The following is a 14,591-nucleotide window of genomic DNA, read 5'->3' as shown; positions in this document are numbered from 1 at the left end:
TTTATCACATCGCCCTTCTCTTCTCTACTTCTCCCTTTCTTCCTCCTCTTCCCACCCCTATTCCCCCTCGTCCTCCCCTCCATGCTGGTCTGGTCCTCACTATATCATACTTAGTATTCACCAGCGTGTTACATATTTCCAGTATTACGTGTGCAAGAGTGCGTTAGATCTCCACCCTCAGAGTCTCAACTGGCTGTTATGTAGTCAGTTCACGACACAACAGAGGTGAACTTGTAGTGTCTTCGTGAAATGACAAGACACGGAATACCCAATAAACTGTGAGAGTGATTTTGACGAGTACCTTTTGACATGGTGTTGAGTTACTGGAGGCTCGGTTGGTCGTGGAGGCTCCAATGACCACCATTTGACTCCGGGTGAGGGGACTGTAATTCAGGATGGGTCAGGGTGTAAGTATATAGGTGGTCCGGGTTGACGAGGGCTAGAATATGTCCCCACAATCGATGAGCACGAGATGTTCCGCTGGCTTAAGACAGAAAAACGGCGGAAGGTGTTCAAACAGTGGTCCAGATGGTGCTTCTGTCAAGGTATGTGGCTCGTAGCATTGATAATTCATCTCAAAGATAACGGAACAACGGCTCCATCTTGTATTGTTGCGCGCGCGAGTTTGATAACGTGCTTCAGTTCTTAGAGATTGATAGATATTGTTTCTTACCACACGTACACACAACAAACATCTCTCTTAAAACTGTAACTTGAAGACGCGAATCAAGCGAGGTGAGATAACAGTAGGAACCACCACAGTACTGGAGTCAACGTCACCTCACAACGCTAAATCAGTGAACAACAGTGTAGTTCTTACTGACGTTCTTACACTGCGAGATTTTATGTATATGACAAAAATCAAGTTCTCTTTAATCTAGGTAAAAAGTGAGTTGAGGCAAATCAGATAAAAAAAAAACTGCTTCTGTGATCTGGTGCATGATCACACATACACCTGACCGAGGAAGTGTTCCCAGTAGTGACAGTGGCGGCGTCTCGCAGGTCTGAGTGCTGCAGCAACATGGTGAAAGACACGCACACAACTGCCCAGACTGTGTTGGTAAACGTTGACGCTAGAGAAAGTAAATATTTTCTAAGTGTCTTGAAGAAAATAAAATGTCGGGTTCAGATAGCCAGTAGAGAAACATACGATACACGGAGACACATTCTCCTGCTCCTCTTCTCCTACACAACATTTCCGTTCCTCTCTTCTCCTCCTCTCTTCATCACGTGTCTCAATTATCTCCATCTTAACACTTGACTCCTCTTTAATGTTCCTCACTCCTTCACATTTTCCCCTTAACGTTACCTGCCATAACTACCATAACATTCTAATCATTCTTCTTTCATTTATTTTCTTCATCTTATTCTTTCTATGGTTTACCAGTCGAGCTCAGTAGATAGATAGATAGAGAGATAGATAGATAGCCATACACGTTCACAATGATTCAGCAGTACAGGTAAAACAATCATTAGTAAATAGTAAATCGACTCTACCTAGGATAACACACACACACACACACACACACACACACACACACACACACACACACACACACACACACACACACACACACACACAGCCATCATAAGCCCCGGGCGGTGTCTCCTCTCCCTCCTTCGTGTCACCACCTTCGTCAACCACCACGCTTGTGTTACCTTCAGGCTCGAGTTCTTAGGCATGATAGACTTCCGTTACGTCTTCGCCTCCTTCAGTATTGTGAGTCACCTGATATATAGTTCGGGTTTTGTTATCATACGGGGAGTCTTCTGAAAGTCCCGGGTTCTGTTATCATACGGGGGAGTCTTCTGAAAATCCCGGGTTCTCTCTACTTTTGATTTAAATTACTTACACTAACTATAAAACCTACATACAACATTATACCAGTACTATAAACACCTCTTAATCTACAAATATAAACGATATGACACACGTAACTAAAATAACATAAGAACATCACTAATTCGACCCAACGCAAGGCAAAACCCATAAATAAACACAAGCACAAAAAAAGACTGCAGTTTCTATATAATATTATCCTAGGGTGCTTGGCGGCTCCTCATGGCCTTCCACGGTAATACCATACAGATTTCACACTCCCACTACCACAAACACACCCCCACTACCACAAACACACCCCCACTACCACAAACACACCCCCACTACCACAAACACACCCCCACTACCACAAACACACCCCCACTACCACAAACACACTCCCACTACCACAAACACACCCCCATAACCACAAACACACTCCCTTAACCACAAACACACCCCCATAACCACAAACACACTCCCACCATACACAAACACACGCCACCTGCTCCACAAACCATTAACTCCTAAACACCGCTACAGTACTACACTACACGGTCATTCATCACTACCACACCACCACCACCACAACAACTACACCTTGACGTCATTCGTTTGTTGATGTCTATAAAGAAGTCATTTAATAAACGATGATAAGGAACTTCAATAACTTAGGATGTAAAGTTTAAAAGTCTGATAGGTTAGTTGTGAAGAATTAGGTAGTGAGTGACAGTGAGAGGGACAGTGACGTAGTTAGTGACAGTGAGGTAATGAGTGACAGTGAGTGACAGTGGTAGTGAGTGACAGTGAGATAATGAGTGACAGGTAGTGAGTGACAGTGGTAGTGAGTGACAGTGAGATAATGAGTGACAGGTAGTGAGTTTGACAGTGCATGACAGTGAGGTAGTGAGAGAAAGTGAGGTAGTGAGTGACAGTGAGGTAGTGAGTAACAGTGGTAGTGAGTCACAATGAGGAAGTGAGTGACAGTGAAATGAATAATTGTGACGTAAGACTCATTTGCCTTCACAGCATCCCCCATCTTTCTCTTCGTCCCCTCCCTCTCCCTCCCTCTCCACCCATCCATCTCTCCCTCCCTCTCCACCCATCCTCTCCTCCACTCCCTCTCTCATCTCCCAGGATGCGGAAGGGCTCCCTCTCGGCTCCCTCACATACTATAGGTGCAGGAAGTAAGGTGGAGGATGATAATTGTATGTCAACCACGGGACAACCAGACAAGAGACAGGAATTCCCTTTATGCAGGATACAGGCCATTAGTGTGTGTGTGTGTGTGTGTGTGTGTGTGTGTGTGTGTTTTATTAATGTACATGACGTGTATGGGCGTGTGTATGGGTGAATGTTTTTATCTACAAGACAGTTCTACAACATAGAGAAATGAACGATGAACACCTCACCTCAATGTAGAGCCGTACACTGTAAATAAACAATGTACATAGATGAATGAGAAGGTTAATGAATAAAAAAATAGCAAAATAATGAATAAAGACGTAATTACAAAGATAAGCAAGAGTGACTGTATCCCCTACGGTCAAGATTTCAGAATTTCAGAATGATTTTCAAATTTCAGTGTCCTTGGTATCTGAACCTGAGCTTAATTCTCTTAGATATGTAGATCACGGACAGACACACAGAGGGATAAAAAAATGGTGTTTTAACGTTTTTGTGAACGATAATAAGTGCAAAAATATCCATGGATGGAAGTTGCTAATCCAGTTTATTTACGTCGTCGAAGGCGCGTCCTGGAGGCTGTCCGGGTTACATTAATCATAGCGGTGTCACTCTACACAACACCAGGACACCACCTAATCCCCCCCCCCCATCCACTCGCCGTAAATCATTCTACCCCGCCGATGTTATTTTTTCTGGATACAGTAATCGACTTCCCTAATTGGACAAACTCAGAACGGAGGTAATTGTTAGGTAAAAGTGGGAGTATAGAATTCGCTTCGCTGGTGCAGGTAATTGACTTTATCGGGCTACATAGGAATTCAACTTGTCTTCACAGCGTTCACAGTTTCCGAAGTTCTTGTTCATTAATCTTAAGGAATATTTGCTTCTTTAGACAATTAAAGATCCTTCGTTAATGATTGAAAGCTTAAGTAATTCAACAGCTTTATGCCCCATTGAAAACTCTAAGCCTTAAATTGGGCACCTAAGAACACACCAAGGCTCTACATCTCTACCAAAACATTTAATTCTCAGCCAAGGTTGAAACACGGCAGCGAAGCTATAACTCAAAACATGGTTCCTAAGTTTCGAAACAAGAATGAACAGTGAAACTTAAATGTCTTTAATAGTGAAATTTAATGAGGTGATTCAATTGAGGAAACATTGAACCTTAGATGATTCGAACAGTGTCGTGAGTGAAATGAAGCCTGAACCCTGAATTGAGACTGGAATTAAGCCGTATTCAAGACTGAAACATGGAACCCCGGTTGATTTGGCACGTGGAGCACTAAATAACGTGGAACTTTGGTTAATGTTAAATGTGAAACCGATGTTTGGAGCCCTGACGGAGAGGTGGAGCCCAGGGGTTGAGAAGCACGTGTCGGAATATGTCACACACACACGCCCACACTCACCACCCACAGATCCTGTGTGTGTGAACCTCGCCACCATAACTAAGTCACTCAGCTGAACAATGCCACACCACCACGGCCTTTAAACACACACACACACATATCACAACCACACCCCGGGATTCCCAGTCTCTCGTAAGAAAAATTTTCCTCAACTAGAGACATAAGAACACTCTCTAACTCTTTAAGATGGCGGACAAAGTGACCTGAGACGCTATCGTACAGTAATTTGACACGCTCTCTCAAGATCCTCTAAATAATAACACATCTCAGTTCGTTACCAACACTAAGAAGACAAATTATCAGATCAGACCTTTTCTTATTTCTCGTTTGTCTATCTATCTATCTATCTATCTATCTATCTATCTATCAATCTTTTGTTGTCTTGACCGACGTATCTTCAGGATGCCTCAGTGTGTCCAGGGCCAGGAGCGCCCCCCAGCGGGATCCTCACAAAGCCGGAGTTATGCATTGTGTGGCGGCAGGGGGACAATGTGTTGAAAGGGAAAGAAGGTTGGTGGTCGCAGGTGGCGGGACACGGGGGTTAAAGAGGAGTGAGGTGGGTGGTCGTGGTTATAGACGGTTATTATGTTATTTATCAAGTGTTTCATCTCTGGTTCACATCCAAGAGAGTGTGTGGGGAACTGTTTTTTTTCTCCCCTCCCTTACTCTCTGGGGATGACGTTACGCGACGGTGTTCTTGTTAGGTTGTGTGTTTACCAGAGTCACCCCAGCGTGTCCACCTACAGGTAACATCGGCTGCCGGGATCTTGTTGCTGTTGTTAATGCTGTTGATGAGTTGCTGTTGAGAGTTGCTGTTAATGAGTTGCTGTTATTAATGCTGTTATTAATGCTGTTGATGCTGTTACTCCTGTTAAAGTGCCTGCTATTGCTGTTACTGTTGATGAAGTATTTATCTTTATTAAAGCTGCGATGGCCACTTAGCTTATATCATGGTACCGTCACTTAGCTAAATATCACGGTACCGTCACTTAGCTAAATATCACGGTACCGTCACTTAGCATATATCACAGAACCGTCACTCAGCTTAATATCATGTTACCTTCACTTAGCTTACATCACGGTACCGTCACTTGGCCTACAGTATATCACGGTACCATCACTTAGTTTACATTACCGTACCATCACTTAAGTGTACATTACGGTACGTCACTTAGTCTACATCACGGTACCGTCACTTGTAGCCTACATCGACGTACCATCACATCTCACCGTCACCATCGACCTGCACTCATGTCGGATAGCTGACCAACAGGTGTGGAGGGACGTGACGCACTCCAGCCGTCACACACACACACACACACTGTATACCTGCATTATTTTCATACTCGTACAGACTGGACCAATTGTAAACTTCTATGACGGATTTATTGCATATCTATCTATCTATCAAACAGTAGATTAAGAAGCCATGGCGCGAAGAGTAACAATTTTTTTTATTTACATTGTCTACTTTCACCTCTGTAATGATTAACTACCGAGACGAGATAGTTAAATGGTGATTCGGTAGTTGCGAGTTTATAAGTACCCGGGAAGAGGCTAGTTCAGAAAGGTAAAAAAAAATGTGGCTTACACTAGATATGGTTAAAAATCGTACTCATTTTGACCCATAATAATAGTGTTCATAAGGGTTCTGGATGCCCGTGCTAGAGTGACATATGTGACCGACTCTGACTGCCCGTAAGGGATTTCGAAAGATTTACTCATAACTAATCACTGACGACAAATAATAACACAACACTTAACAGAAACGAACACTAGATATTTACCGATTATTTAAGTCAGTCAAAAGACAATATAACTCATTAAAACACTTACGTAATCTGAACAGCCGGAGCCGACCTCCCGCTCACAACACTCACAAATGACCCACTGACCCAGGCCTGCGAGTGACAAGTTGCGACACATACACACTTTCCCGGATACTTTTTGAGTGTTGTAATTTTAGGACACACCGCATAACTATCATAGATGTGACCTTAATTCTCATAACAGGTTCTTGATGTTGTAAGGTTTGTGTTACTTAGAGGTCTTACTTATGTGATTTATTTTAATATTATTTTCCTGGTTGTGTAAATATTGTGTATTCGTGCAGCTTTAGAGCGACTTTTTTTTTTTTTACTGGGATTAGCCCACCCGGGCACAGGTCACTGACCCACATCAGGGGGACGAAAATATAATAATAATAATAATAATAATAATAATAATAATAATAAATAAATAAATACAAAAACGAAAAAAATAAATAGTGATAAACGATATACATTATGTAAGTTGTGTTGTCTAAACAAGAGAAATAATTGAGACCCTGCAATTGTGTGTAAATGAGGCAGAAAGACAGATCAGTAACCTGGGACTTGGTCACAATTTTGTGATGCCATATGGCAGCAGGGTCTACCATTAGACAACACATTATGCTTCCAATATCTTCCCAGGCGGTAGTACCTCCCTGTTTGGTTATCTTTGTTTTGTTCTTCCTCACCAACACTTGCTAATACTATCGCTAATCCTAATTAAATAGATTACCAGCATTACCTAGTACAAACACTAACACACACCAACATAATCACCAACACACACTAAAACAATCACCAACACTCTCTAACACGACAGGGGCGGATCCAGGGTGGTCCTGGGGGTCCGGACACCCCCCTTTTCATCAGAAAATTCCAATACTTTTATTTAATGCAGTATTGTACTCAGGCATTTTGCATAGTGAAAAGTAATTACTATTGACCTCAGAATATCCCTTAATACCATGATATTGATCAGATCTCAAAAAAAAAAAAAAAATGGGGGAGGCTTACAGCGCCCCCCTAAAACCCCCAGCTGGGTGGGCTCACTGTGCTCGCCATGTTCCTCCACCCACAACTTCTTGGACTCCCCGTTTTGATTTTCCTGGATCTTCCCCTGCACGAACGCCAACACTCACAAACAGAATCACTAACACACACACTAACACAATCACCAACACTCCCTAACACGAACACACACAAACAGAATCACTAACACACACACTAACACAATCACCAACACTCCCTAACACGAACACACACAAACAGAATCACTAACACACACACTAACACAATCACCAACACTCCCTAACACAACTAACACATCTTCTCACTCTCTCCTTCGTTGTCTTCTCCCCGTCTCTCCCCATCACCCAGTCCTCCCTGTGTGGTAGCTGGTGGTGATGGGATAAAAACACTACTTTATTATGATGAACTAACAGGTGTTGGAGATGGTTAACGTAATACGGCCTTCGTGTCAGTCACTCTTACTTTCACGTGGTTTAAAATAATTCATTCCCTTTAAGTGGTGGTGGTGGTGAGTGTATGTAGTGGTGGTGATGGGATGGTGGTGAAATGTGGTAGCGAGTGGTGAGGTAGGTGGTGGTGGTGGTGAGTGACATTATCTTTCTGCCTGAACAACATAAGAAACACAATATACAGTAGTACTTAAAACCTTACTTATACCTCCTACACAACTCTTCACAAGGTAGTCTGGATATATCATCACAGAAGTTAGAATGATTTATCTACCTTCCCACGACAAGTGAGGACAGAAGGCTCGGTGTACCACGTCTCAGTGTGGAGAGAGAGATAGGTGGTCCTTCTATTGGTAACCTGCTGTAGTGTCCTCAGCGCCTTGTGACACCCTTCAACCTCGACCAGATAAAGAAATGTTTTTTGAACCAAATTTCCTCCTCGTGTTAAAAATGTCTCCAGGATGAAATCTCTTGTTCTCACGTTGTTGGTGTTTAGTCACGCCTCCATTCTCTCACGGGGGAAAATACATTAATCTTTGCGTGAGACAGACTCTCTCTCAGTCCTCTTAAGCCACTGAGTTTGATTGTTGCGACGAAAAGGATTAGAGATAAATTGAATTTTATGTGACTTTAAATGGACAATACATGGGGTGAAAAAAAAAGAACATCTGCCAACAATAGGACAAGACTCCGGGGGGCTGAGGTGGTGAAGTTGATCATTCAGGAGTCTGTACTAACGGAGGCGCCTCAGGGTCCAGGGTCCAGATTCTTATAACTCCCTATTTTTTTTTTTACTCAAAATAGATATCTGAAGGTATAGATAGTTTCGGTAGTCTTAGAACATTTATCATTATTTTCTGCACAAGTAAAGTGAAGTGTTTACTTATCTGGCTTGACGTTTAAACTACTGCGGGAATAATTGAATACCCGGTCCCGAGTCCCTGTAGGAGGCGGGGGACTCTATGGTTGTGATGTAAAAAATAATAAGGTACACTTTAGTCCATTTTAGCCAACAGATGACACGTAATCGTAAATAACATGGTCAAACAATCCACAATTTTCTACAAACTGGAAAATTATGGATGAAAATAACTATAGAACTGTGATGGGATATAATTTGAGTCTTTTCTAAAACTTAACCTTTCTTTTAGTAAATTTTGTATGATTTTTGTACTTTATATATTTATTTTTCATTTCCAGAATGTCTCGCCACAACAGACGGTACCATAGACTAACTCTACAGCTGGTCTTCATCACACAGCTGGTCACACGAGCTACAGGTGAGGTGTTCAGGTGGTGGAGTTGACCAAGACTCCCACACTTATGGTTATTTTCAGCCTCCAGTCCCACACACTCACGAGGGTTATAATAATTAACCTTTCTTTGTTGTTGTTCTTATTGCAAGTCATTCACATCTTATCTCCCATAAACACAACATTACTCATAAACACAAACACGAATTATCAAAAAAAAACACACACACACACACATACATACAGGTACACATACACATATACACACACACCCACCACTTGTACCACACACACACACACACACACACACATACCGGTACACATACACATATACATATACACCCATCACTTGTACCACACACACACACACACATATATACCGGTACACATACACACCCACCACTTGTACCACACACATTCTAAAAAAACCCGAAACACTAAAAAAATCAGAAACATTCTAAAAAAATCTGAAATATTCTAAAAATTTTCAGAAACATTCTAAAAAAATTCAGAAACATTCTGAAAAAATTCAGAAAGGTTCTGAAAAGTGTATACGAGGGATGAATAACAACACCAACGTATGGATAAACAGCAACAATTATTTGGTAACGTTTCGACACCACTAACACTTTCCTCAAACCTACCACCACCACCACCACCCTTACAACCCCCCCTTCACCTACCACCACCACCCCACTCACTTACCACCACCACTACTACCTCCTCCTCACCTCCGGCAGGTCAGTGTAGTGGAACGGAGACCTACGAGAAGGTGACCCGGGCGACGGTATCCGGGGTGACGGGTTCTCCTCTCTACAGCAACTCTGGGGGCACAGTGACCGAAGGATGCCTCACCAGGTACTGTACGTCTGTCTGTCCTGTGTAAGAGAGAGAGGGAAAGGGGTAAGGGAGAGAGAATGGCGGGGGAGAGAGGGGAAGGGGGAGAAGGAGAGAGCAGGGGATGGAGATAATCAGTGAAAGAGAGAGAATCGAGGAGAGAGAAGGGTAGGAAGAGAAGGATAGAGATAGAGAGAAAGAAGCAATCAGAGAGAAAAGGGGCAGGGAAGGAAGGAGAGAGAGAGGGGGAGAGAAAGAGGGAGGAAAAGAAGTAGTGAGAAAAAGAGAGTGAGGAGCAGGAGAAGGAGAGAGAGAAGGGGAGGGAGAAAGAGAAAAATAGAATAAAAGAGAGGATACAGTGTGTGCTGGCAGTACTGAGAGAGAGAGAGAGAGAGAGAGAGAGAGAGAGAGAAAATGGTAAACAATTAGTGCACAAAATTCCTCGTGATTCTCTTCCTCTCTTTTGTCTTTTCCTTCTCCTCCATCACTAAATTGGTTCTCTTCCTCTTCATTTTCTACTTCTCATTTTAATCTTCTTCATCCTCCTTCTCCTGACTCTTCCTCCTCCACGTCTTCCTCCTTCTCCTGACTGATCCTCCTCCTCGTCCTCCCACACAGATGTCGAGGTTTACAGACGTGTTCGGGGTTCATCGTCAACTACGAGAGGGAGGCTTGTTTCAGCGCTGACGTGACCTCGAACACCAAGCCCCAGCCAGTGGACCAGGCCCTCAACTACTTCCAGAAGATCTGTATCAACTGTAAGTATATGAGAGAGAGAGAGAGAGAGAGAGAGAGAGAGAGAGAGAGAGAGAGAGAGAGAGTTTTTATCCGAGCAGTGACCTTAATGAACAGGCCATCCTCATCAGTATAGCTAAAATTCCCTCACTCATCATCTGTCATTTCACCTCAGCCAATCACTCTACTTACTACATCTCACATATTTTCATTCCTCATTCCTCCCTATTCACCTCACGTCTCACCTCTCATCTTCATCTACCGTCACAACACCACCTCACACGTCTCTACCCTCACAGATCTCACTCTTACTTTCCTCCTCCGTCAGCGCCGCCGTGTGGGAAGGCGTGGATGCTGGAGCGTGTGGTGGGATTTGAGGTGGAAGGATACGATGACCTTGTACTCAACAACATTCCCACCAGACTCAAGTGTGCTGAGCTGTGTATTGGTGAACGTAACCTTAAGTGTCGCAGCGCAGAGTACCACGAAAGGTGAGTGATACGCCTGGTTCCTCGTCCTGGTGGAGCTTAAAGTTAAGTCAATCATCTGGGTTCTGATTCTGGTGCTCTGGGCTCAATAAGTTCTTGTTAGCTAGTTTGAGGCCGATCTTGTTATTTGTCGAGTTATCTACTATTTGATTCTGTAGCTATTGGGTTACCTGGGTTGATTAGCCCAGGTGATCTGGTCTATTTGGCGGCCCGTTAAACCCTCAACTCTGGCATGGGCGTCATGATTAGATCCCTCACCCGTGTTTCTGATCCTCCAGGGACGGCGTGTGTCGTCTCAGTCGCCAGGACAGAAGGACGCAGCCCCTCAGCTTCCGCCCAACGTCGCCTCACGTCCACTACATGGAGAACCAGTGTGCAGGAAGTGAGTTACTGCTCCACCCACTTGTGTGTTCTCTCTCTAGCAGACCAGGAGCTCACCTGAACCAAGCGCTCATTAACTTTACTTATTATGCACATTGTCTTGGTTATCTACTGAATAGGGTATTAATTATATAATACTTGACTGTAAATTGTCGTTGATTCGTCTCATTAAGGTATTTTAGAATCTCTGTGCTAAATGCTGTGTGAAGATATCCTGATAAAAGTTGATTATTGTGGAGGTAGTGAAGGAGAAGGTCGCTACAGTTAATCGTCCAACCTTGACAACTTAGATCGACAACTTACGTGAGGTTCAGTAATGCTTGCAGGCAGATGAGAGTGCGTGGGAAGGGTCATTACCCATTATAAGTTTACTCTAAGTGGGAGATACACAAAATAGAACAGTGTACCGTACATAATTACAGGTAGCTTCATAAACCAACACACGTAATAATGCTGAGTGACTAACCTCTCCCTACCTCCCTCCTTCAGTCCCGCAGACGCAGCACTGTGAGTATGAGGAGCTGCCCCAACAGGACATGGGTCACGGCGACGTTCAGTTCGCCGTCAGAAACGTGGCTGAGGTAAGTACCACCTCCAGGAGACTAACTGGTTAGTTCCTGGTATGTTGATATATTCATTAACTTTTCATTAATTTGCTTATTTGTATTAAATAATCATCATAAAGAATTGAGGAATATTTGCTTTTCCAAGACGAGTATCATATCAGACATATTTGTCCTAAGACATTATATTTAATGTCTGCATTGCTGTTTAACTGTAGTCAGACTTATCAACTTTGACTCAACTGTCTTAGCAAAACCATCACGCCTCGCACCACATCAGGCTCAGAGGTAATCAGCCTATCCGTCTCCCAGGAAGATGCTTAACAAGCCCGGGAGGACTGTCAGGCTAGGTACACTGTGCTTGTGGCGCTGTGGAGTATCATGTTGCTCACAGATCGTTTACAACAAATTTTAATCATTCATACATCTATTACATGTCAGAATAAATATCTTTTCTGTATCAGTGAGTCAAGGTGGAGTCGCCTGTGAGCCAAGTTGAGCACTACAATAAGTCATGGCGATATCATGGCCCCAGCCGCCCAAACAATTAATTAGCTAATAGCTTGTTGCAGACCATCCAAATACTGCAGTTTTGTTTTTATATATCACATTGTTAATTTAAAATAGGAAATATGATAATATTAAGTTAGAAACGACGACTGTAGCCATCCTGAACATAAATATCGTTAGATTATCTTAACGAGTATCATGGATTTATATATAAAAATATGGACAACATCATGCAAACAGCCATCCACACTCTCGCAGCCGACACGTTTACTCACGATGTCATCCATCATCGGATGGCAAAATGTTGTCTTTATAATGCAATCTGTGTTTAGAACTTATACATTTTAGATATAATAGTAGCCCCCCTGAGTATTCCATCACACCTGGCTGTCCCGACACACCTGAACACAGTGCTAACAACAGTCGTAGTTATTTCATTTTCCACTTACGTTCCTTCACAGTGCCAACAAACATGCGAGTCGGAGCTGTCGTTCAACTGCCGGTCGTACACGTGGTACTCTCATGCCAAAGTGTGTCGACTGTCTGGTGATGACATAGTGTCAGCGGGGCCGTCAGCCGTCAACCCCCAGCCAGGAGCTACCTACTACCAGCGCACCACCTGCCTCGACCGTGAGTGTCACCTCAACCTGGCAAACACTTAATAAGAGAAAACGGTATTGTGGCTAGGAGCAACTACTCTATTCACTAAATTTTCCGAGTCTTCCCCCACCTCCACTTCGCTTAAACCCCTATACAGTATATGTTCAGAGAGACTGTAGGTATATACATGTAAACAATGGTAAAAACAATATGAACCCTTAACAACCCTGTTCCCACTCCAAATACGCCCTCCCCTATCCGGAAACTCCCCTCTCCCCATCCCCACCTCCACTCACCTCCTCTCCTCTGCTACAGTGAGGTTGGCGTGTAGTGTGGACGCCATGACAGTCCAGCTCCACACTTCAGAACCCTTCAAAGGTCGTCTCTTCTCAAGGGACTTTCCTGCTTCCTGTCACTCCCTCGATAAGGGCAGTACTGACACTTCTCTCATCATCAAGGTATGTATATTATTAACTTTTTCTGTTAACTATAGAGAGTTCCCGACACTTTCCACACTGATACTTCCCTCAACACCAAAGTATGTATTACCTTTTAGATACTCAGCAAGGACAGTACTAACACTTCCTTTACTAAGAAAGTCTCTACCAAAACCTACTTCTTCATCTACGTGACACTTTCCATTTAGGAGGAACCGAAACTTAATGTCACCTAACCCAAGATTATGTTCCTCCTTCACACAGTTCACGGACCCGGAGTGTGGCGTGATGGATGAAGGGGGTGGCATCTACAGCAACGTGATAGTGGTGCAACATCATCCGGTCATCCAGAGACGGGGAGATAAAGCCATCAAACTCCTCTGTCTGTTTGAGACCTCTAACAAGACGGTCACCGATAGTTTTAACTTTATTGTCGAGTAAGTAGAAGCTTTGGGTTGTCATGGTTTGGCTTTTCGGTATCATCATTATCATCATCATCATCATCATCATCATCATCATCATCATCATCATCATCATCATCATTCTGGATCAGCCGTTTCCTCCACCTAAAATAACATCAATAATTTCAACCAAATTTACTTTATTCTTCCTGCCGACAATTTCTTCCCTTAACCCAATAATCTTTTTTTTTCTGGAATTTAGTTCCTGTGAGCAATTTCATTTACCAATAAAATCATCCTGAAATTTTTAGTCTTCTGAAATTAAATTCCCACAAACAATTTTATTTACAAACAATTTCCTCCTTCAGTAGTAACTATCCTGGCGGGGGAGTGGCCACGGCCATCGTCAACGCCACTGCGCCCACCCCCAGGATACGTCTGCGCATCGTTGACCGTGACGGCAACGACATCAATGGTGCCAGACTGGGTGAAGAACTCTACCTCAGGCTGGACTTGGATAGCGACAGTGAGTGCTGTTGGCTTGGTAATGGTGGTAGACTGGTGGTGGTTGACTGGTGGTGGTTGACGGACTGTGGCAGCAGATAACACCTGCAACACGTTCGTAATAGTATATAATTCATATAAAATGTTCCTGGTAATATATATAACACCTGTATC

At 43.3% G+C, this 14,591-nt stretch overlaps 1 protein-coding gene across 2 annotated transcripts in view; it reads left to right on the top strand.

Moving 5' to 3' along the window:
- LOC121853714 overlaps positions 1-14,591 on the top strand; it is a 66,936-nt gene that overhangs the window by 48,208 nt on the left and 4,137 nt on the right. For both annotated transcript variants that reach the window (XM_042348054.1, XM_042348053.1), the window contains 10 exons: positions 8,909-8,988; positions 9,702-9,819; positions 10,417-10,556; positions 10,862-11,024; positions 11,300-11,403; positions 11,892-11,983; positions 12,937-13,105; positions 13,391-13,533; positions 13,777-13,949; positions 14,282-14,439. In XM_042348054.1, the coding sequence (XP_042203988.1) occupies positions 8,910-8,988; positions 9,702-9,819; positions 10,417-10,556; positions 10,862-11,024; positions 11,300-11,403; positions 11,892-11,983; positions 12,937-13,105; positions 13,391-13,533; positions 13,777-13,949; positions 14,282-14,439 (1,339 nt within the window). In that variant the 5' untranslated portion in view covers position 8,909. The remainder of the gene's footprint in view (positions 1-8,908; positions 8,989-9,701; positions 9,820-10,416; positions 10,557-10,861; positions 11,025-11,299; positions 11,404-11,891; positions 11,984-12,936; positions 13,106-13,390; positions 13,534-13,776; positions 13,950-14,281; positions 14,440-14,591) is intronic.

The sequence above is a fragment of the Homarus americanus genome, unplaced genomic scaffold (assembly GCF_018991925.1).
Source record: "Homarus americanus isolate GMGI-L3 unplaced genomic scaffold, GMGI_Hamer_2.0 scaffold13041, whole genome shotgun sequence".
Taxonomy (NCBI): domain Eukaryota; kingdom Metazoa; phylum Arthropoda; class Malacostraca; order Decapoda; family Nephropidae; genus Homarus; species Homarus americanus.
The sequence above is the reverse complement of the archived record's forward strand: the minus strand, read 5'-3'. Positions and strand labels throughout refer to the sequence as shown.